Here is a 24147-nt window from a genome sequence, read left to right as displayed (position 1 = left end):
TTAGATTTATGTTCACTAGCCAGTTAGCCTACCAAAAAAAGATGACTAATTTCCACATCTCTTCCTTCTTCAGTTAAAATTCAGAAAAGTCTAACAAAGTTTTACAATGTGTCTTACACCCAAGTTAACTATTGCTAAGAAATTGAGCTGCGAGGACAGATAGCTGATACCACCCATAGGAAGAGCTTAAGAGATGAGGGAATCCTAATGCGAAGATATGGGAATGATGCAAGCCTCTGCAGTTAGAGACTTGGCTTCACACCCCTGAAACATTCCCAGGCTCATTCTTCTGGATCACGTTACAGTAACAGAGCTGCCAATGGTAAGAGGCAATGTAGCAAATGAAAAATAAGATTATGATTAAAATTAAGAGAAAAGGTGATCTAGCAAAGGGGTCAGGTTTTTTTTTTTTTTTTTTTTTTTTAAAGACACATTGGTAACATCTGTACAGCAGGTTATGCTAGTGAAGTATTATTAAATCAATGGGATCACTTACTCTGTTGCTGAATCATTGTATTAAGCGATGGCTGCTGGGGTTTGGAAGGCTGCATACCAGGTACTAAATTGTCCAAACTGATATTTACACTGGGGTCTGACCAAGTGGACGGTAGCGTTTTGCTGGCATTTTTTGGAACCATCTCTGCACTCGGATTATAAAGAGGACTGGGCTTCTGCAGCATACTGTTAACATTCTGCAAAGGCTAGAAACAAAAGAAAGAAGTTTTTTGAAATGATGCCATTCACTCCCTAACATTTACTACTGCTGTGTTTAAGAAATAAACAGTTCCATCATATCATTAAAGTACAACAAATGGTTGTTTATGTTTGGCTTTTTAACCTTCTCATTTGCAAAGAGAGATGTCATTAGTTTTTATGAGACATGGATGTTCATCTCTTTCAAAGTAGTTTCCCCATCAGTTGGTATCTTCTTGGAAACGATCAGGATGGTATTTCATACGTTAGCACTAAGCATTTTGCATCAGTGGATTGTGTCACCAAATCAGAGTTGCCTGGCATCTCCCAGACAAGGAGTCCATTCTATTCTGGGCTTTTTGAAATGCATTTGTAGGTTTTTGCAGAAGAGTCAATGTGCTTTGGTTTCAACAGCCAATTACTTTCCACTGGAGTAACCCTTCTGTGCATCAGAGCAGCACACAGCTGAGGGTGAGGACTGGTCCATCAGTTGCCTGATGATGTAGGCTGCACACATATTCTATCGGTTTTTTTCAGGTTCTAACTTTAAAACCTTCCCTCCCCCAAACAGGATGACAGAGCATCTCAGATAGAGCGACTGAGTGATAAAAGACTGCATCTGAGAGCTAGGGGTAACAAGAAGGTTTAAGCTAAAATAGGACAAAAGCATCCTAGAACCTTTTCTTCACAGAGGAATCAGTCATTAAGGGATTGAGTAACAACAGCACACCTGTGACCTTGACATGGGTAGACCGATGCCCACAGCACTAGAGCTCATCATAGCAAAATTCATGCTTTGTGAAGAAGCCATGGTTGCCTGAGAGGAGCCCATCAAATCAAAGAGGTCAGTAGAATTTGAGGCAGCTGGAGGATGGCCAAGAGCTGGCTGCGAGCTACCAAAGAGCTCTACAGCTGGCTGTGCAGTGCCACCGAAGAGCTCTCCTGCTGAAGCACTGGGACATGGAGAGGCTTGATTGAAGGCACTCCAGTCGCCGAAGTCTCCGTTCCCACTTGCTGCTGTACCTGGGGGTGAGGGAAAGAAGGTAAAAGATTTTGAAAGGCACAGAAAAACGCCACGTTCTGTGAACTGAAACAAATGAGACCTGATTTGCGTCCGTCCAGATTAACATCTGCAGGTAGAATCTCCATCTGGACATCATTCCTTCTCATAAATATTCCAACAGTTTTAACAAGGTAGCAAAGGAAATATGAAACACCCACGCACAGACAAAAAACTACAACTGATAATGTGTCACCTATGGACCTGGACAAGTGGGACACAGGTTTCCTTCAACTAAGTTTGCAGCATCCAATTGCCTCCAAACAGACACTGGAAAAGTAGGTTTGAGGTTCTGTCAAAAGCAGGGCTAGAAGTTTAAGAATCAAACTTGCCAGTACTTTAATCCAATACTCTGATATTCTCAGAGCCATGATCCCAGCTAATGGGTATTATGCAGTCACTGTACATGAGAGGCACAATTCCACTGTCATAATAAAGCATACAAGAAAACAGCCATTTATTAAAAACTTTCTGATTACATATAATTAATAGCTTTTGCACAACATAGGAACACAGTGACACTAAGTGGGATACCAATAAAACCAAGAGCTTTCAAAACAGATTACCAGAGGGTCCTTCTCTTACTTTGTTGCCTGCTAACATCATAAGTACTATTTCCCCTGGGCTATGAGAGGACAGAATGCTTTGATATGTACCTGTTTCAGATCACATGCCCCAATCCTTACATACAGACCAGCCAGCCCAGGATGTGACAGGATCCTTACTTCCTTCTATTTCCTTACCTTTATAAGGATCAGACAAACCACTGACATTAAAATAAGTTTCCTTCACTTACAGGAAGTAAAGTAAGTTACAAGAAACATCATGGGTAACATTTTATAGTGAAAGTTATTTAAAATATCCCAAAAGCTGTCGTAATTTGTGTTGTTTTGTTTCTAAAGAGCCACAATCTTCCAGAGGGTTTTTTTGGGGGTGGGGAGGCATTGCACAGGTCAGCTTTTTGGGGATGTGGCTAATGTTTTACAGATCTGGATGTAGTCGATTAATATCATTCTTCTGGCATATGAAATGCACAGGACTGCTCTATTTGCTACATGGATGCACAGCTTAGAGGGAACATTTCCACCATGCCCAAGAATTATGATATTCCCCTGTAGGTTGTATCTCATGATGAAGTGCTCATTCCCAGTTAGGCTGCAAGCAATATCCCTGCTGTAGGGAAAGAGCTCTGAACTCTAATGAATGATTAAATCAACTCCACTTCCCCCTGCATGAGCAAAGGAAGAGGCTCTGACTGAGATTTCACTGGTTTCAAAGTTACCAGACCCATGCACCTGGCTAAGAGTACAACCCACACACCTGGCTATTTCCTAGAGCTGTATTTTGTCTAGTCAAAAGCAACTGCAATAATATTTTACACTCCATGTAAATGCTTGAACACCTGTGTTTTCAAACCTGGTTTTAGTTACCCTTACCTTCACTAGTGTATTAATTTTAAGTAATGGAAAAGGGGCAGGAGGAAAGAAGCAAGTTCATTTACAAAATCCAAGCACTACCAGTAGTTTTAATGCAAGTAATGGACTAATGTTCTTTAGCTCAGGGCCTTACTAGAACATTTGGCTTTCATTTCCCTTACAAAAGGGACTGTATCGGAGGATTTCAATTAGTACTGCATATTAAAGATTTAAACCCACTTTAAGTATTCCTGATGGACAAGTAAATGCTGAATGTGCTGATTCCATGTGTACTGGATGCACAGATCTGAACACACAAGAAGAAAAAAGTGGGGTAAGAGGAGAAAATTTTGCCCCCCTTTTTGGAAACTTGATCAAAGATGATTAATCCAGGAAGAAAGGATTACTAGAGGGGCTTATATTGTTAGAGAATGATTAATCATTTCACAAGACTCCTGGCCCACTGCATAATGGTGATCGGTATAGATTAATCATGTTAATGCAGATAAAGGATTATGTCATTTCAGACTGTATTCATACACAAATTATTTGCATAGTAGGCAGCTTTATACTTGTAATACTTATTCAAAATAAAGTTCTTTTTACAAGTAAGGAAGCCTGTACCATTAGGACAGTGCTGCTTTTTTCCTGCCGGTTGAAATATTAAAGGCTTGTTTTAACCCACAGATGCCCAACACAGCTTTCCTAAATGTAGCAAATAATGCAAAAAGATTCCCAGGGCTGATCTACAGCCAATCTGCCAAAAGATTTACTAATCTGTCACCGAAACGTCTTCATTCACTCTGGATTTACTCCTAGATCCTTAGCGGAGGCACAACTCCCAACTGGCTGAAGAGCAAGAACTACACCCCTTGTGATTGTAGCTCCATACTTTTTGGTCAACTGCAAATATCCATATTGAGCAACATTGTTAAGTTGGCTCCTGCAAGTGGCTGAGCACCATCGACTTCTACTGGAAGGCTGAGCTCAGAAAAGCAGAAGTTAAAGAAAGAAGAGATTTTACGTGGTCACCTCCAACATACTTTGCTAGCATAAGACTGTTTACTCTGGTTTGCTAACTACTACTTTGTTCAGAATAGTTTTAAGCATCACAAGCGATGTGGGCTCCATTTCCCTTGAGAAACCACTCCCCAGCATGATATTTCATTATGGATACATTCTCCTTGTTAGAAGAAAGAGCTTTTCTCTTACTCCTAGATATATTCCTTGTGCCCCCATAAACAGTTCCTTGCCCTCCTTGGTGTTCATATCTTTCCTATACTTGGAAACAAGTTGTCATTTAGCTAAGCTATGAAGGACCATCCATCAGTTTTAGCCCACGGATATGCATAAGCGTAGTCCCCTGAAGACAATAGAGTTATACCAGAGTGTTGAGGGCATAACTTGGCCTCATGTCAGTCCTTCCAGGTGTAACTCCTATTCCACCTGGAGGTTTTGAAATCTTGATAGTATCCCCCTTGACATCCATCAAAGCCAATTTACCTTTGTCTCTCCAGTTATACTATACAAATGTTTTGTTAATCTTGGAAGACAAGTGGGATTTTAGGTATCTTTAGGGATTATCATTCTTCCAGCACAGGTAGGCTGCTATTCCTCATTGCATATGAGCCTACATTTTTGTTTTTATTTGTTAGACTTTTATAGCTGAATTGTTTGTGGGAGTGTGGGAAGGTGGGGTTACCCCGAGGTTAAATTCCAATTTGTCAATGTAGTACTCAGTCTGAGCTTTGGGCAAAGGTCAAACTTTCTATTGTTATTTTCCCCCAGAATTTCCAACATACCAAAATCCCTTTGTATTTGTGTCCTCATGGACATTCACAAGCCTCCCAATTTGGTGTGCTCTCATATTCCAGATTAATAAAGTTGCTATCATACCCCTGTCCTAGAAAGGATCCTGGCAGCCAATGTGTGGAATGAATTTTGTTATGCACACGAATATGGAGGTAATGTCTCACATAACCTCCATATTGGTGTACATAAAATTCATGGGGTGGGGCCAAGGGGTTTGGAGTGTGGGAGGGTGAGGGCTCTGGGGTGGGGCTGAGGCAGAGGGTTGGGGTGCGAGGGGTGAGGGCTCCAGCAAGGAGCGAAGGCTCCCCCCAGCTCTCAATCCCTGCAGCAGCACCTGGGCTGGGTGACCACGCCAGGTCCAGGGCTGGGGCTGCAGGAAAGGTGCTTCTCCCCAGCTGCAGCAGATCTGGGGCCAGTGGGAAGAGGCACCTCTCCCCGGCTGCAGCAGGACTGGGCTGGGGTCCGCAGGGAGAGGTGCTTCTCCCCTGGCTGTGGCAGGTCCAGGGCTAGAGGAGAGGCATCTCTCCCCACCGTGGCCCTGAACACCTGTGTGACACTTAATAGGCTGCTGCACGACCATGAAGCTTAGAGGGAACTTAGCCTGCAACACTGCTGAACAGTTTGATACATTGTTGTTTGCCATTACCACGTGTTTACGGCCTTTCAATCACTTTTCAGTCCATGACAGTGCTCAAAGTCAAGCAATAAGTCTGTCTTCAAAAACAAATGATCAAATACTTTTCTGAAATACTGCTGCCCCACTCAGGCAATTATTTTTTATAGCACTTGCTTGTATCTGAAAAAAGTTTGCGAACTTTTAACTGGAAAGATAAGGGGAAAGGCTGCCTTTTCTAAGAGCAAAAAGTTGGTCAGATGATCTTACATAAGGCATTAGAACATTTTGACGAACAGCGATTAGGTATATCAGTTAGCGATTAGTTCTATCAACAACTGCCAAGAAAGCATGAAGAGTTCACAAATACTGTCTGTGGGAACACTCAGCGTATCACTAAGATTCCTATTAAAAAAAGCTCCCCCTCCCCATTTCCAAATATAAAAACAATGTTTTTACTGTGTAAAGTTTTTTCTGCTGTTTACTGTGTGTTTTTCACCTGGCACGCTACACCCACAAAACTTGGAAATGTTGAATACTTTGAGTAAGTTTTATTGTCTTGATTTTCCACCCTAAAAGCCACATCTTATTTTGTTATAGTTCAAGTGAGACCATAATTCCAAATGTCAGTTTGTATGGAATTCTACTTTCACTAAAACAAAGTCACGCTTGGAGCTCCCGCTGGTACAGTGTTTTCTGAAATAAGGCCCTTGTAAATTTCAGAATCGACTAGATCTGCTATCGCCAAGAAATGGGGTTCTCACTTCCTGACTGCAACATACCACAGTTGTGTTTCCCTGGGCCATTTAAGTGCTTAAACCTTATGCCAATACAAAGCTGAAATTTAAATACTGATTTGTGACATCCACAAACTCTCCTCTAAGCCACCTGACATCCAGGACGGGCAATGATATTAAAAGCAACTTGGGAATCTGAGTATCAGAGGGGTAGCCGTGTTAGTCTGGATCTGTAAAAGCAGCAAAGAATCCTGTGGCACCTTATAGACTAACAGACGTATTGGAGCATGAGCTTTCGTGGGTGAATACCCACTTCGTCGGATGCATGGGAATCTGAATCACTTTGAAATGAAAAGGGAGGGTAAAGACTCATCTAAATTTCCATTATTAACCACCATTTTCTCTGACTACTTATGTACTATTTCCCCTTACTCCCTGTATTCTTTTGATAGATGTGACTATGAAGTCTGCCAATTTTCTCTAAGATATCTTATGACTTCATAGCAACATTGCTAAGGGATGCTTCCCAGCAAGGCAGGGTGCATCAAATAAGGCAAAATAGGGTTTTAACCCATACCCAATAAAGAAGTACAGAAGAATCATTTATCAAAACCAGAAAGCTGTCCTTTATTTAGCCTCAACTGTGTGAAAATACCCATAAGAGACCAAAAAACATCAAGCACCACTGAGGTGAGCATGTGACTTTCTTGGTCAAACTAACACCACAAACCAGCTCCAGGAAAGGGAACTGACTGCCAATAATGCCACAAAAAGGAAAGCGGCTTCATTCCCCTCTCCTCATCCCTAATGGCAGTTTTTCAGTCACTAAGTTATCCTACCTTGTGGCAAGGGGAAACTTGCTGAGGCAGCAGCACAGCCAAAGTCAGCGAATCCTCCAAACGGGTCAGTTGATCCATCTAGAAATGAGAGGAAACATAGGATTCTGGAGCGATACCCTGCTCAATGAACTTGACAAGGGCTTTCTGTAAGCTGCTTTCAGGCATTTCATTTTATTTGTAAACCTCTTGCATTTGGCAGTCAGGGTTTGTTGGTTCTGTCATATGTCTGTACCATTTTTTTGAGGCTTTATTATCACCACCATTCTGTATTTATATGAACCTAGACAAATTGGATATTCTTGCCTATGCTGCAGATCTAGCTGATTGTGCTTTGCCATATAGGTGGCAGGAAAAACAAGATGCAAGTTCTGTTTCACAATTCATTCTAAAACAGTAATTCATACAGCGCAATGAAGCTTGAGAGATCAAACTGACAGGAGATGGTGCCAGTATGGTGTAAACAACTAAGTAATGGGAGGATTACAGAATTAAAACTTGGGAAGCAAAAAAATATCAAAATAAATGTTTTGTTACTGGAGGAATCCTTAATTTATTATGCAGCTTACCATGAAAAATTAAAAGTCTTCTTATATTTAGTTTTTATGTTTCTTAAAGCATGAATGATTCTGCATTGATCTTGGTATCAAGATTTCAAGGACAGAACTTGCATTGGTGTTCATTTTTTATAAGTTTGCTTTCTCTCTAGAGCAACATTTAAGTCCCAACCATGCATTTGTAAGCTACCAGTTAAATTATTAACTTTTGAATACAGTATTGTAACTATTTTTCATTAAAGCATATTCAACCCAAACTAGAAAGAAAAGGAAAAAAGCTTTAATAATTATATTTGGGACAACGGAATAGGCAGAAGGCTAATTGCTTAGTCCAAAACACACTTTGCTAATGGCCTAAAAGTACCAAAAAGTTGACCTTATTTTTGTTTGTCCTTAAAGATTTCACCTCTGAACAGTCACACCCTGAGAAGTAGCAGCAGCAGTTCAATTATTGTGCTTTTAGTGTTATGTGTACATTATATAGGTTACATCACAGCTGCTTAGCCTGCAGAGCTTAGAAACTAGCCAGGTGGGACTGGAACATCTGTGCTGCACTCAAACACCACCAGGGACAGCTTCCAACATCTGGTGCCATTTCTGAATTGTCTTATCGCTGCAAGACATTCTGCCCCATCTGCTACTCTCAACTGGGTTAATTAAACTAGAACTCTCTCTTTTATAATAGACGGCTAGCAGTAATAAAAGGAACAATTCACTTTCTAATACATGTGTACTTGTATTTCTTTTTAATGTTATTTTATTGTCGTCAATATCAGGAAGGCATGATTGTTTTTCAAAGGGGAAATGGTGTCTATCTGCAGAATGTGTATGATTTGATATAAAGCAGCAAATAAAGAGAAAGGGAGGACCATGCGTCTCTGAATTCCCACAGAAGGTTAATTCCATTGTAATACCTATACCACTCTTTTTAGAAAAGATAGGAACTTTCAATCTGATGATGATGCAGCCTGAACAAATGCAGTAGGATTTGTATTGAAGGAATTTACATAAAATATTTGTTTAGTCTGTTATATTTTGATATAAAAACCTTGCATTGAATATAATATAAATAAAAGTGCAATGTATAATTGGATATAATGTATAGTGGAAGGGAGATGGCATGAGCCAGTCAAATATCAAAGTTGGAAACTAACTGAGATGATCAAACTTACTGGGTCTACTGCAAAGGAAAACACTCTCATAGTAATACCTCATTTGCTTCCTGTTGAAGAAGGTGAAGATTTGATCTTTTTGTACACAGAACATACGGCATAGGTTCTGTATTCTCCTGTTTGTCCATAAAGATCAGCTGCTTTCCTGACAAGCCTAAAGAGGTAACCCATAGCCACAGCATTGACTAACCCCCTCACTTTGAACCCAAAAGATGTAAGGGATTTCTGAATATTCTTGGTCTTTTGCCTCAATGGTCATTCTTGCCAAATTTCTCCCCTCTCTCTCATGTGCCTGTTTCATTTTCAGATTGAACACTAAGCTCCAGAGGAAAGAAACAGAACCTAGACTGATTAGCAACAAAAGCAGCTCTCAATGGAGGAAGCTATTGGCCTAGAGTTAAACCTCGTCTCCAATAATCCTAAAAAATAGCTATGACCACCTAAGTGCCACCATGGACATGGCATTGTCTTGTTGGTGTGACTTCTCTATGCAAGTCTTTACACCTTCTGTAAACAGGATGCAACTTACTTGGGCAATTCATTAATTTGTAAATCTCAAACTTCACCATCCCTTCCCTGTAGTGTAAAGCTTGCTCAGTGTTCCCACATCTCAAGATAAACAGTTACAGCACCTACTACACTGAAAAATACATAGAGATGAGGAGGAGTTTAGCAAATGCCTCCACAGATCCTTGAACTCATAGTATTTCCCTGCCAATTTCTTTACAGGGGAGATCAAAGCCTGCTTTTGACCCCGTCACTGTGTCTTGTGTGACCCAGGAAACATTCCCACACCCTCTGCTGCAAGAAACATATTGGTCATCACAAGCGACCTGCACGTGAAGGACAGTGCTAATCTTCACCACATGAGCTATCCTCAAAGATTCCCACAGGAGATCTATTGCTATAAATGGACTCTTTCCAACTGCCTTCACAGGGCAGCAAGCAGATTATTTACAACGACCAGCTGGTAATATGCCTCTTCTCAATACCACCCCTCAGTGCTGCTGAAGGGAAAAATTGCTGTACCACTGTAGAGCAATAAAAAGAATGAGCAGTTCAGATGTGCTCAAATATGGAGAGCTCCATTTGTTTGAAAAGGAGTCAATTTAAAAATGAAAAAATCCTGTTTAGAATTTTTTTAAACTCTCTCTACACACACACACACACACCCCTCTCCCCCATTAAAACTGGATTTAAAAGGGAAAGAAAGAAGTGTTACAAAATAGGCTTTTTCGAAAAACCCGACAAAGAGTATTTCCATGGATAAAGGGACAAGGGGGAAGACAATGTGGATTCTGCTTTTGGAACATATCAGAATGACCATGGATCTCAGCATTCCCAAAAATGTATGCCTCACTCATTTACCTTTCTTTCAATAAAAGCAAATCAAAGTTAATGTCTGAAAACTTTAAAGATCTTGGGAAGTGGGATGGAGAGAAAAGACGACAGATACTAATTTATTATATATTTTAACTTGGTTGTCTGGTAAGTACTATGTGTGCTTTTTCTACTGAGCATCACTGCTTTGTCACCCATACTATTTTCAAGATCACACCATTATAGCACAAGTAGTATCTCAGATGATATTTATCACATTTGACTTACGCATTCATGAAACATGTCCAAACTAAACAAGTTTGCACTCTTTTGATAAGAGACATTGTGCAATGCAGCAGCATTGAAATGGTGCCACATTGCTCCTTGCTGCTAACAGTGTAATCTTTTACTGAATTTTCTTGCACTTATGGATTCACAAATAACCCACAAGATTATGAATTAAATCCATTTTAAGTTCTATGTAAATCTTATACAATTATATCTAGTTAATGATTATGCATCATACCACAAAGCTATTATGCTTGGTGTTGGGCAAAAGTAGGAAGTGTGGCCTTAAAAAAAACCGAACATGTATTATATAAAAAAGTAACAAGTTATTTGAAAAAATTTACATTTGTTTTATTCAATGACTACAGCTGGAAAAACTACAATCAATTCACAGAATTTAATTATTATAACCCAATCTGCTATAGGGAGGAGGCTCATTCAGCCCCATTATAAGCTACTACAAATACTGCAAGTAAAGAAGCACTATTAAGGTGCCCCATGTTACACAGAAACAGTAGCTTGTATTAATTAGTAAAATTTCTGTTTGCAATTGAGAGAGAAACCTTCTCTCAAAAGTTTCTTGCCAACCAAAAGGGTCACACTGGTGCTTAATTCTCTGTTAAAATTGATCTTGATAACAGAGGGAAAAAAATTACATCCAGCCATCTGACCACCCCCATACTCCTCCAGTTAACTCTTCTCTGATTGTCCCATTAATACACCTCAGACACACGACAAACTCCCTTTTATAGTTTATGATCCACTGTTTTAACTGTGGCTGGCATGAATGTCTGTAGCATGACACCAGACTTTTTTTTTTTTTTTTAATTATCTTTCTCCCCCCACCCCCACCCTCACTCACACTTCCAACCCAGTCTTGTACTTTTGTAGGCAAGTCACTGAAATCTAACGCTTGCCTAAGAGAGTTACTGTGGTTTCAGTTTAGTGCTAGCGTGGACATGAGGGAACTTAAATTTCAGTTTAGTATTCAGCGAATAATTCATCATAAATTAATTGAACAGAATTGTAACTTCAGAGTGAGTTTTTTGGCATTAGGGTTGAGGTTATCCAGGGGTCATGAGGAGATAAAAGAAAGGAGTTTGCTTTTGCTGTATATATTAGATGTGGCTTGTGAATAGAGGTCATCCATTTCTATAGCTGCCTATCCCTTAACTTGCAACATGAGAAACTTAAAGCTGACTGGATTGTGCTTGCTTTTAAAATTAATTATAAATAACTCTGCATTATAACCCTTGCAGTTTATGACAGACTGATTTAGTGGCTAATCTTTATGATTTGCTAAGGTTATTATTAATCCTATATATAGTAAAAGCTGCGTTATCCAGCACTTTAAACCAGACTTTCAATGAAGATCAGAAATGCCAGTTTATAGAGCTGTCCAGTTGGTATAGTCCAGTTGGCGCAGGGCCAGCAGGCTCCCTACATGGCTCAGCATGTAGCTATGACACGTCCCTGCTGCTCCTAGGCAGAGGTGCAGCTAGGCAGCTCTGTGCACTGCCCTGCCCCGCCCCAAGTGCTGGCCCCACAGCTCCCATTGGCATGGAACCATGGCCAATCGGAGCTGCGAGGGTGGCACCTGCAGGGGGGAGGCAGTGCGCAGAATCATCTAGCTGTGCCTCTGCCTAGGAGCAGCAGAGACATGTCACCACTTGCAGAGAGCTGCCCAAGGTTAGCGCCACCTGGATCTGGCACCCCAACCCTCACCCCGAGCCCCCTCCCTCACCCAAAGTCCCTCTGAGAGCATGTGCCCCATACCCATTCCTGCACCCCAACCCTGTCCCACGCCTCCTCCCCCACCCAAACTCCCTCCCTCTTAGTTAATCAGAATTTTTCACTTACCAGCACCCCCCATTCTCCCAACATGACGGATAAAAAAGCTTGTACTGTAATATGGTAATGTGTGTGCAGTTATAAACTTATGCACAGTTGTCCATTTTTTGGATACTTGAAACATTTTTGCTTTGCTTGTCACCATTTTTCTATTCCCCTTTATCCTTACAATATTAAAACCCACAAGCTTGTGCACAGACAGTCACAATTAAACAGATCATAGATTAAGGATAAGGATATATACCTGTTGAGATTGGCTGGCCAGCACCATCAAACAGATCAAACAGATCATTAGAAGACTTGCTGCCAGGGGGTACAGAAGCCTAAAGAAGACAGAATTTACCAGCTTTTAAAAAAAAAACATGACTGAAGTACCGTTTACAGTTCAACTGCAAGCATGGCTTTCTAACTGTCTTCTCACAAACTTCACACATGAATTGAGCACCGTTGTCCTGATGAAATGGCCCCTCAAAATGTCCAGAATGTCTGCAGAGATGCAGACAGGTAGAGGGGAGCTTGTTTGAGTAACCTAATTAAGCAAAGACAGACTTCACTAGAATATATTTCAGAAAATCTGAAGTTAAAAAGTGCTGAAGGAACATTACCTACCATGTTATTTTTACTATCTGTAGCCATTTACGTCCACAGAAGATTTAAACCGGAGAAGCAAACATAAAAGGCGTGCATGTTTAAATCACTCCGGTTTTGGCTGAATGACGTAAACCTTGAGTAAAATACTAGTAAAGAAAGTCACCGTTAACAGGTGGTGAGTATGTTCAATCAGTACTCCAAGTAATGGATATTAGAGCTTGTCTACATAGGGAGATTTCCTTTCCACATACTTATAGCAGAATTATTAAATTCATTAATACATAATTATTCCATTTAGTTACACTGGTATAAGTCTCCATGTGGACACTATTCAAGAATTGCATTGATTTTATTCCAGAATGACGGTGCTTTGGAAAATTATAAATCACTTATTTTGGAATTGTGTGTCCACGGTGGAATTTACACTGGTATATCTATAGCAGAATAATTTTTCTGATATAGCTATGCAAGAAAATTTTGCCATGTAGACAAGCCCTTAGCTAATGGACAGAGCTATCTGGGAGACAAACTGTTTTGCAACACATCTATCTAAAAACCTCAGAATAACTGACTTGTATTATCAAATATAATTCCAAAGTTTCTGTGGGAATCTGACTTAGCTTGCAAGGTCACAAAGGGGACAGATGGAAAGCAGTATTGAAGCCTTCCTTTTATCAGTCACGTAACAAGTAAGAGAATGCATTTCCTGACAGTACCATGACACATCAGAAGTCACTTCACTAGCATAGTCACTAATACTAGTATGGGTCAGGAATTTCCAAAAGAATGTTTTTCCATCAGAAAATGCTGATTTGGCTAAACTGTTTTCATGAAAGAGTTAATTGACAAATTTTGAAAAAATTGGAGAGTTCTGAAATTTTCTAAACATCTCATTTTGACATTCTTGAAAACAAAAATATTTTGGTTTTTTGGTTTGAAACTTTAATTTATATTAAAAATAAAAATTTTGAAGTCAAAATTGAAGTGAAACATTTCAATTAACCCAATCAAATTTTTGGAGTATTGTTTGTGAAAGTTTTTGAAATTTCAATTACTTGTCTGATTCAGGACGGGAAGTTTAAAAAAAAAAGATTGTCTTATGGGATGAGAAAACTGCTTCCCACCCAGCTCTAATACACGAGATCACCATCTGTTTGGTTAATCCAAATCCTATATTCTTGCAGGAATCATCACAAAGAATGCACGCGTTTAGCCAACGTTACTACTCCTGCAGTACGATGGCATTCTTACTGTTCTATGAACCTTGGCACCGGGATCAAGTGCATCTATGGCAGACTGACAACCTGCTGAAAAGTCTGTTAAGTACAATTTTAGTACTTGTCTGCCTGAGTACTTGCCTATGAGGAAACGTTTCTTCCTCAAATCACACTGGCACAGAGTTTGTGGATTCTCTTACTTTAGGTGGAAGGGGGAGGCAGTCCAGAACAATCTATCCTGGTCAATGAGAAAAAGGGAAGGTCTGCTGACCCTCCAGAACTCTTCTGGCAGGCTTCCACATTTGAAAAGGGTACAAGAGGAACTGTCATGGACTCAGAAATTAGTTGGGGGGTGAGAGAAAGATCCCGAATGGCTGACATTAGCCTTATTCCTCCAATGCGAGTTTTGTACCCTTCTAACGCACTCATTAAATTAGTACTTGTGGGATACAACCAGCAGTAAGAATCTGAGACACAAGCCCATGATCATCTGAAGGGGAAAAGCATTACAATCCCCCTCTCAAGAGTTTTAAAAATAAAGAACTGCTTCAGAACACTCTTCCCACAGGCAGCACTAAGGCTGTAGTCTAGTTTGTAGATCCTGGTGAAGATACGCATCAATGGTCAGTCAACTCTGAACATCTCTTCAGGTGAGGACATTTGTCAATAGAGAGCATTGCCCCTATAGACTTTTGAGAACCAGTCTGCCAATTTTGGGGTAGACTTTTCTAATATCACATATGAATTAGATAAAATCTCTGTTATGCTACATTCAAGAGCCATACTTCAAAATTCAGGAAGGTGGGTTCCAGATGGAATGTCTGGGTAACCAGTAGATGAAACGAACATATGGTTATCTCCATTTGTTCAAAGTATCAGGGCCTCATTAACCAACTGGTTACGAGCAGGATGAAAAGTAATTTTTCTCTTTTTACACTGTTCTGTTCAGTAAAAGCATGAGGAGAGCAGAAGTAACTTGGAAGAGAACTTCCATGCCTAGAACTATTGAGTGTGTCCTTCAAGACATTTGTTTTACTTGTGATTTGGCTGTGAAGCAAATAGGAATGCATATAGCTGGTTTAATCTCAGATATGATATCGAAATACTGGCTGCTCATTCTCCATTCCGATGACTGGACTACAGACTGCATTTTCAGGTATGTAAGGCTAAGTGAAGGCTAGGATTCTCTCCTCCCATTTCATACTGTTAAATATCTCACAGCAGTTAAGAGCTTCTGATCCCTCCCTGCCAGCTGATGCAGACAAAGCGCGGCAGCGCTTTGAAGTGTGAGTGTGGTCGCAGCGCACGTACTCCACCTCCTCATGGGGATTAGCTTGCAGCGCCGGGAGCCGCGCTCCCAGCGCTGCGGCACTGTTTACACTGGCGCTTTACAGCGCTGTATCTTGCAGCGCTCAGGAGGGTGTTTTTTTCACACCCCTGAGTGAGAAAGTTGCAGTGCTGTAAAGCGCCAGTGTAGCCAAGGCCTAAGAATGTGAACTTCACTGATCTCAGCCTGAGGAAACTTTTTTCATAGCCTTTTCCACACTCTGGATGACCAAATGCCCTGAGGGTTCTGTGGGAACCCAAGATGAACCCTCACACCTGAGAAACAACAACAACAAGTCCCTATTATTTTCTGACTTCCTGCAGATAGGACAGCAGTGTGGTGCCTGTCAGGGAGTGCTTGATGAAAGAGCACCACAGGAAAAATTTGGAAGTCCAATGGGAAACATGTTCTTCCTTTCTATGGCAGAGAAGCAAGTGGACTCAGCTTTGCAGCAGAAATCTTTGCAACAACCTTTTGTGGAGTCTAACCAAAGAAGACACTGTGTCTAATAGCCTAAGGCAGTCTCAGTGACACTAATTATTTTTATAACAAGAAAGCTTAATTTCAGAGGATTACAATTTCAAATAAGGAACAAAGAGCAGGCCAGGAATAAAGATCCATTTTGCAAGTCAGTGTCAGACTAAAAATAGACCATATAAAGGACATACACATAGGCAAGAGGTGCTTCTAAAAGTTTTTGCCATTTTCCAAGAGACGTCAATAGGTTCTTTAATTTTTCAATATTTTCTGATGTGTGTAAGCGAACCTTACAAAGATTCATGAACTGTGGATTGACCATAAATAACTGTTTCACAGAGTCTGGCATGCCCACAATTACAGGGAGACAAAAAGCAGAAAGATAACAGATAGGGCACGTAAGGAAACACAATATTAGTAGAAACCCAAGGGAAGCTAGGAAGACTAGAGCTTTCACCCTATACTACATAAGTAGTTATGTTTAAACACTATTGTGAAACAGGCTTTCAACCCAGCCATGTTATAAGACTTCTCCCCCTCCCTCACTTTGCCTGTGTGCACAGAAAAAAGTTAGTTATGTTTGGACCACAAACTTGTTCCAACAATTATTTTGTAGCTTACATGTGACTGTAATTAAAACACTGGCCCTAGACAGAGTTTTCTAGTACCCAACAGCAATAGAGACTAACGAGTTGGACAATATTTGTGAACATACTAAATGGCTACCCATGCAGGGGCAAGGCAAAAAGACACCTGCCACAAATATTTCCCCCCCCCCCCTCGGTATGTCCAAACAATTTAGAAGCTAATTCAGCCTAGTGATAAATCAAAATCATGTTTCTGTATTTTTAACTTGGGGCTTTGTATTTTGAGAGATTTGCTAATTATACATGGCTGAATGTGGTGTTTTAAACAAAAACTATTAAAAATCTGAAGTATTGTATAGAATACTAATGTTTGAAATATCAGACATTTGGAGATTAAAAACAGAAGCATCTTTTGAACCTTCAATTCTCTCCTGCTATTTTTTAATAAAGATTAAAATAGAAAAATTATAGCTACTTTGTTCAAAAAAAACCAAACACAACACATCCACCCATCAGAGCCTGTCCATTCTGAATTTGTGTAGCAACAGTACTATATTACTTGACAAGAGACATTTATTCTAGGTCCAATTTTAGGGTCTTAGACGCTGTTCAGGGCCGTCCTTAGGATTTATGGGGCCCTACACAGTATTATTAAACCGGTGCCCCTATGCCAGATGGCAGCCCAAGCTCACAGCCTGGTGGGGGAGGGGGAGGAGGGACTTGACAGCAAAGGATAATGAGATGCCCAGCCTGCCTCATGGTGGCGAAGAGTCACGGTTCCCCGCAGAGACTTCCATGCACTCTCCCTCATGCAGAATGGACATGAAGAAAGTACCTAATTAAAAGCACTAAAATTTGGGAATAAAAAATGTCAGTCACAGGTTTTTTGATATGCCCTGAAGTTTGTCAGAGATTTATTTGCAAAAACTTCATAGTAAGGGTGAGTCAGCTGTCCTGCTGAATACAACATTACATATAATGGAATACACGATGCAGATCTTCTCTGTTTTACATTTTCTTATTCAGTATTTCTAAGTTGAATTTATATTTTAAATATACTCAAATCTTAAACCAGCATTCCAGATTACTACATATTTAACTCACTGAAACAAAGACATTCTTTTAAATTAATCAGAGAGGTTTAGTGTGTTCATAACAATGTTCATTGCTTTTAGAAAAAGGGAACAGTAATTTACTTTGTGTGCTCTCCATAACAAGAGACATGGTTATGAAATTTCACCAACTTTAAAAAAATATGTTTCCAAAGATTTTAGGTATAACAAGGATTTTGTCTTACTAAGATACTGATTTTGCTGGAGGGTTCTTTTAAAACTAGTTCGTCGGATAGTCAGAAGTAAAGAAAGGGAAACTCTTTGTCCAGCTATCTGGAAGGGAAGGACTGTTGTCCCTTTAAGGGCTCTCTTCAGTGGGGAGTGGGGGGAGAGGTGGTGAAGGGATGGACAGAAAGGACAGGAAGACTTAGAAGCACTTTTTTTTTTAACTATAGTAATTAAAATGTGTATTTTAGATAAGGGAGGTCTTTTGAAGGATTTATTTAAAAAACTGTATGTCTGAAGATCCACGCATTTAAGGCTAAAGATGATTGTGCATCTAAAACTCTATGCAAGCATTTTTTAGAAATGTGATTTTATAATCTTCACCTGCTCACTAATGAAATATTTTTAAAGCAAATTTTAAACTAAGGTCCTGTAGACTGACATGTTCTGTGTAAATATTACATTAATGCACAACTGTTTTTGTCAGTAAAGTCAGAAACTGACAGTATAAAAATTTATTTGGGCATAAGCTTTCGTGGACATCTGATGAAATGGGTTCTAGTCCACAAAAGCTTATGCCCAAATAATTTGTTAGTCTTTGAGGTGACACAAGGACTCGTCCTTGTTTTTGCTGATACAGACTAACAGGACTACCACTCTGAAACCTGTCAGTATATACCGTGGGGTTGGCAAATGCCTGTTAAATGGCTTTATTACCCCTTGAATGTCTCTTTAACAGTTTCAATGTTGTGCTAATAGGTCTGGCAGGCTGGAGGTTTTTTCACTTTTAACTACTAGATTCCCTCCCAAGGAAGACTCACCAGGCTAGAGCAGCCATCTGTGGGAGCCTGCACGAAGGGTCAGAACAGGGATAGGAAAACAAGCGGTGGACACTAAGACCCAGTGGTGCCCCAAATTTTCAGGTGCCCTACGCAGCTGCCTATGCCTAAGGACGGCCCTGACACTGTTGAAAATCCAACCCTTTAATTTCTGAGAAAATAGTTACCCTTTGGGCTGCTCTATAATCTACTTAATTCCGAGTTCCCTTATTTTTAAAACAAAAATGGTTTCAGAGTTGGAAGAATGGAAGTTACATCCTACCTTTACTGTAGATTGTGGGGTATGAGCTGCATTCTGATCCGGACTTGTTTTGTCTCCCGTGTAATGTGCTGCTGCTCCCAGATCAATGGTTTTGGAAGGATTTGCTGTGCGTTTGTGTCTGGTAGTGGTGGTCTCTGTGGCCTGTGTTATATGAATATGTTTGGTTGTCACAGTCTCCTCTTCATCTTTGAATTCACCTTTGGAGGATTTACCTCTTCTGGCTTTCTTTTCCTCATCACTATCACTAGAACAGCAATGAAGAATGAAACAAAACTGATAATAATCAGTACAAATATGATTCAATTCCTCCTCACCAAGATCTGAAGCCCATTGAAATCAATGGAGTCTTTTCATCTACTTCAATGGACGCTGGACTCAGGCCTAAGAATTTTGACAAGAGTGTTGATTTGTATTAACAAAAGACTGTGTAGACAGCAACTTAGGGAAAGTACATAGCTTTCATATTTGAGAAATTAATACTTTACACTTATGTGGCACTTTACAGAAGTGGGGGTAGCATTATCCCAATTTTCCAGAGACTTTTCTGTGCATGTGTGGGGTTTAAAGATATTTGTTAGATTAAGCTGTCCAGCCTATTATAATTAGGGACATTTAGAAAAAGAGTGAAGTTGGTAGGCCTATTCAACCCTTGCCCCAAGAGGTTATTATTTCTATAATAAACTGTACTGCTTCAAACTGAAGGTCTCAGGAGATTTGTTTTGATTTTTTTTTTGATGGTCACATTAACAGCAATGAAACATTATAGATTAATGTTCACTTTAAGCGTGTTTACTATGTGCGGAATAAATCCCTATAAAATCATACTGCTTCTTGTGAGAACTGCATAGTGAATGTTAAGAAGTTTCATCTAGTATCGTATTGAATCATTAAAGATAAGGGTCTATGAGCAATGTATGTTCACGTAACAGCCAGAAGCTGAACTCTAGCCTGTGGTCTCTTCCTTTGCTTTAGATTCTCCTCCCCTGCGAAGGAGTGAAAATGGTTTCCTGTCCCTTAGATTCTAGGGGAGATAGTTTGAGGCTGAATGCCTAAACCTAGTAGGTCCGCAAAGAAGGATTATCACTCTTTAAACCAAGGTCACCTTTAGCAAAGATGACACTTAAAGTTTTATAGGAGACCAACACCACATTTTGTTTTCCTTTGCCATCTGCTGTCTACACTAGCTTCTTAAAGGTTGGAGAGAAATTTGGACAGAGTTCAAGAATTCCTGTTTGGTATTAAAAAAAAAATGTTTTACAGCTGCATTAAGGTACCTGCAGACAATCTGGAAAATACTGCTTCTGTATATAAGGATGGAATCAGCATTAATGGAGTGCAAAGCAGTCAGGACCCTGGGGTCAAGCTTGGATCATTAGTGTTAAGATAGGGGGGAATCCCAACAAAGGAAAACCAGAGGCTTTTAGTGACTGCGTTCTGAATTGCCTTCTCTTCTACTATTTCAGTTACAATGAGCCATCCATATTGATATGTTGGGAAAGGAACACAATTCTGAGAGACAGGAATGTTTTCCTTCTAAGGTTCAAAAATAGCCGTATTTTCAAATTTTCAGTTTCTCCATAGACAGTTTTGCATACCTTAAGTGTAGTTCTGTTCTGAAAAATGGCATGCTGGGGTTACATATTTATCTCTCAATGACTTAGATCAAGTGTGTTCAGCATACAAGTAAACTTTTTTTTTTTTTTTTTTTAACTAATCCGGAATCTGAAAGTCAAGCTGGGTTCTTCTAGTTCATGCATCAGTAAAAATAAAGATTGTAATTAGAATTTTGTTAAGCATTCTAATGATGAGATGAAAGCCAGATGGAGTCTGTTCTGATCCTTTCAGAGCAGTACTGACTGCAAGGCTAACAGGAGTAAAAAAAAAAAAAAAAATTAATAACTTTGTTTTAATCACTAACATCAACAGTTGAGACTGAACACATATAGAGAAGATCTGTGGATTGAGGCAGTACCCCTTATGTAGTCACTTTTCAGAGTAGATCAGCACATTAATTCTACATTACTGCACCCTGACAGACTGTGAATAAACTGTGGAGGATGTTTGTTTTTAAGTGAATTCATTTAGGTGATAGTACTGCTGAAAAGGATCTGGGGGTTACAGTGGCTCACAAACTGAATGAATCAACAATGTGATGCAGCTGCAACAAAGGGTGATATTCTGGGATGTATTAAGAGACATGTTGTATGTAAGACATGGGCGATAACTGTTCCGCTGTACTTCACACAGGCAACACCTCATTTGGAGTACTGCATCCAGTTCTGGGCATCACACTTTAGAAAAGATGTGAACAAATTGGAGAGAGTCCAGAGGACAGCAACAAAAATGATAAAAGGTTTAGAAAACCTGAACTACGAGGAAAGATTAAAAAACTGGGCATGTTTAATTCTGAGAAAAGATGACCGGGGTGGGAGATGAGGGTGATAACAGTCTTCAAATGCATTATGGACTGTTATAAAGAGGAGGAGGAGGATCAATTGTTCTCCATGTCCACTGAAGACAGGATCCCAAGAAATAGGTTTCATTTGCAGCAAGAGAGATTTCGGTTAGCTATTATAAAAAAACTTTTTAACTAGAAGGGTAGTTAAACTCTGGAATATGCTTCCAGGGGAGGTTGTAGAATTCCCATGGTCAGATGTTTTAAAAAACAGGTTGCCCAAACAGTCAAGTTTACTTGATCCTGCCACAGTGCAGGGGACTGAACTTGACAACTTCAAGGTCCCTTCCAGCCCCTACATTTCTGTGATTTAGGGTAGTGGATCTCAGCCTTTCCAGACTATTGTTCCCTTATCAGGAGTCTGATTTGTCTTGCTTACTCCTAAGTTTCACCTCAGTTAAAAACTACTTGCTTACAAAAGCAAACAAAAATACAAAAAAAAGTGTCACAGCACACTATTACTGAAAAATTGCTTGCTTTTTCATTTTTACCATGTAATTATAAAATAAAACAAATGGAATATAAATATTGTACTTACGTATCAGTGTATAGTATACAGAGCAGTATAAACAAATCATTGTCTGTATGAAATTTTAGTTTGTTCTGACTTTGCTAGTGCTTTTTATGCAGCCTGTTGTAAAACTAGGCAAAAATCTTTATGACTTAATGCACCCCTGGAAGACCTCTGCATACCCACGAGTATGTGTACCCCTGGTTGAGAACCACTGATTTAGGTTATTTCCATGAACCCAGAAGGGAAGGATACAAGCTCCATATCTATTGCATACATTCTTCAAAGTACTATTCTGTGAAGTGTTGGATTTTTGATTAAGCCACACACGACTACTAAAATCCAATTTCTTCCAATCACCAACACTTAGATTTAAATATTTATGTAGAACTTGCACCTGTAGTATTCAATTAGTGGGTTATGAAACGGGAAATGATAAAAATAGGTACTACAGTTCTAGGAGTATAAAGAACTATCAATACGATTTTTTTTGGGTTTTAATTACACATTACATCATGAGATTCCTATGACAATATGGACCCGCCCTGAGGAACTGCTCCTCCTACAGACAAAAACTTCCATTTGTTTCAATTCCCAATGCACACGTAATGGCTTCTAGACTAGGCTCCACATATGTGCTGTTGAGGGAAAAAGATGCTTCTGGACTGCTTTTTGTGTGGTACTAGAGATACTGCATATTGGCAGAAGTCTGGATTATTTTGTATTGCGGGACTCAGCGGCGCAACTTCACCTTAACTACTACTTTGAAGAGCATTTTTGCTTGTGTATGTTGCATAATTTCCCCTTTTTACTCCTTGTTTAAAATTGATTTTATTAGCTTAAATAGTACCAAATGCTTTTATGGCACTTTATAGAATCAAAGACATTGTCCCTGGGCTGACATTTCTGGTAAAAGATGACAGGAAAGAGAAAGGATAACAACCAAAGATGCAAGATGCAATACCAATAAGGTGTGAAAGAGCAAATGATTAAGTTAGAAAACTGGTTAGTGCAGAAGATTAAACACACTGGAGAAGAGCAGAGATTAGCAGTTGAAAGCTAGCTGAAAAAAGAGGGTTTTGGGGAGGGATTAGAAGGTGGAGAGAGAGAGGCTTGCCTGGCACACTAGGAGACAGAGATCCAACCAGGTGATAAGCAGTAGTGGGAGGAAGAACCATAGTGGCACAAGACAACACGAGGGTAATATCAAGGTAAATATTTGTTCATTTTCTATTTGAAATATAGCAAAGGATCTTTATGAATGTTCTCACATGCAAAATTGCTTTTGAAGGATAAGGACAAAACTCAAATCAATGTACCATTATTGTTAAATCTGAAGTTGTTTGTTTCTTCTGATCCTCTCTCTTTGTAGTCTATTGATGATAAATTCTAAGGGGGAACCCTGATGCGTGCATAGAGTACTAGTTTTTGATTTATTAATGTCCTTGGGGGAAGACCATATTGCCCTGTTTTGAAAAGTGCCACCGTTAGTATTACTTTCACTTCCCTGCTGGACTATTTGGTATTAAAAAAAATACTTATACATAGTGTTGTGAAAAAACACTAATACACATAAATGCAAGATGTATTAGAATTCCTTACAATTTTAGGAATGTTTACCCAAAAGGAAATTAATTAAATGAGCATTTTCTCTGTAGCAATTTCAGATTGTTAAGAATGGGTTTGATCTCCCAATAATAAAATTTAATACATCTGCTGAAGAATGCTGCATTTAGAGTTCATACTGCAGGAAAAAACACCCCAATTTTATTTTCCGACTGCAGAGGATTTAGTGGCCAGGTGAACAGACATCTGTCATTTTACAAACATCTGAAAATTAAACTCATTTGTTTCAAGTACAAGGGTAAGTGGGCCAAATTCTCTGTTCTTCCTGAGATCTGCTCAATACAGAAACTCAGTGAAAAAATGAAAATAGGAGGTGGAGGGTGGGGCTAAAAGTGGCTGTAAGCAATTTCTGTGTCTCCTCTTATTCTTGGGTCATTTGGGAGTTTGCCTAGACTCTGCCATAAAATAGAGCAGCTCCAAGACTCCCCGCAGTGGGCCCAGGAGGCCACTGCAATAGCTGAGAATTCCTAGAGCTTAGTGGACTTTGACCAGACTCCCCCTGGACAAACAGTTGCAAGGCCAGGGCACTTATGCTGGCTCTAGACCAGTGGTCTCCAAACCTTTTTGATCGCGCACTCTTATTAGTAAAAAATTTTTTGAGCATGCACCCCTGCCATGCCATTT

General features: G+C 39.7%; 1 protein-coding gene and 1 long non-coding RNA gene across 7 annotated transcripts in view; one reads left to right on the top strand and one right to left on the bottom strand.

The window, feature by feature from the left end:
• Positions 1-10294, top strand: part of LOC115656257 — a 36654-nt gene extending 26360 nt beyond the window's left edge. For 2 of the 3 annotated variants that reach the window (XR_004001609.1, XR_004001611.1), the window contains one exon: positions 9625-10294. This is a non-coding gene — a long non-coding RNA (uncharacterized LOC115656257). Of the gene's footprint in view, positions 1-3987; positions 5080-9624 lie in introns of those variants that run through there. The other variant, XR_004001610.1, reaches the window with a different exon arrangement.
• CLINT1 (clathrin interactor 1) overlaps positions 1-24147 on the bottom strand; it is an 82141-nt gene that overhangs the window by 1866 nt on the left and 56128 nt on the right. For 3 of the 4 annotated variants that reach the window (XM_030572725.1, XM_030572728.1, XM_030572726.1), the window contains exons 7-11: positions 18932-19175; positions 12599-12677; positions 7170-7247; positions 1424-1716; positions 497-701 (exon numbers count right to left, since the gene is read on the bottom strand). In XM_030572725.1, coding sequence (XP_030428585.1) covers positions 497-701; positions 1424-1716; positions 7170-7247; positions 12599-12677; positions 18932-19175 — 899 coding nt within the window. The remainder of the gene's footprint in view (positions 1-496; positions 702-1423; positions 1717-7169; positions 7248-12598; positions 12678-18931; positions 19176-24147) is intronic. The other variant, XM_030572729.1, reaches the window with a different exon arrangement.

Source organism: Gopherus evgoodei, chromosome 8, assembly GCF_007399415.2.
Source record: "Gopherus evgoodei ecotype Sinaloan lineage chromosome 8, rGopEvg1_v1.p, whole genome shotgun sequence".
NCBI classification, from domain to species: Eukaryota; Metazoa; Chordata; order Testudines; family Testudinidae; genus Gopherus; species Gopherus evgoodei.
Note: the sequence above shows the minus strand (reverse complement) of the source record. Positions and strands in the feature narration are given on the sequence as shown.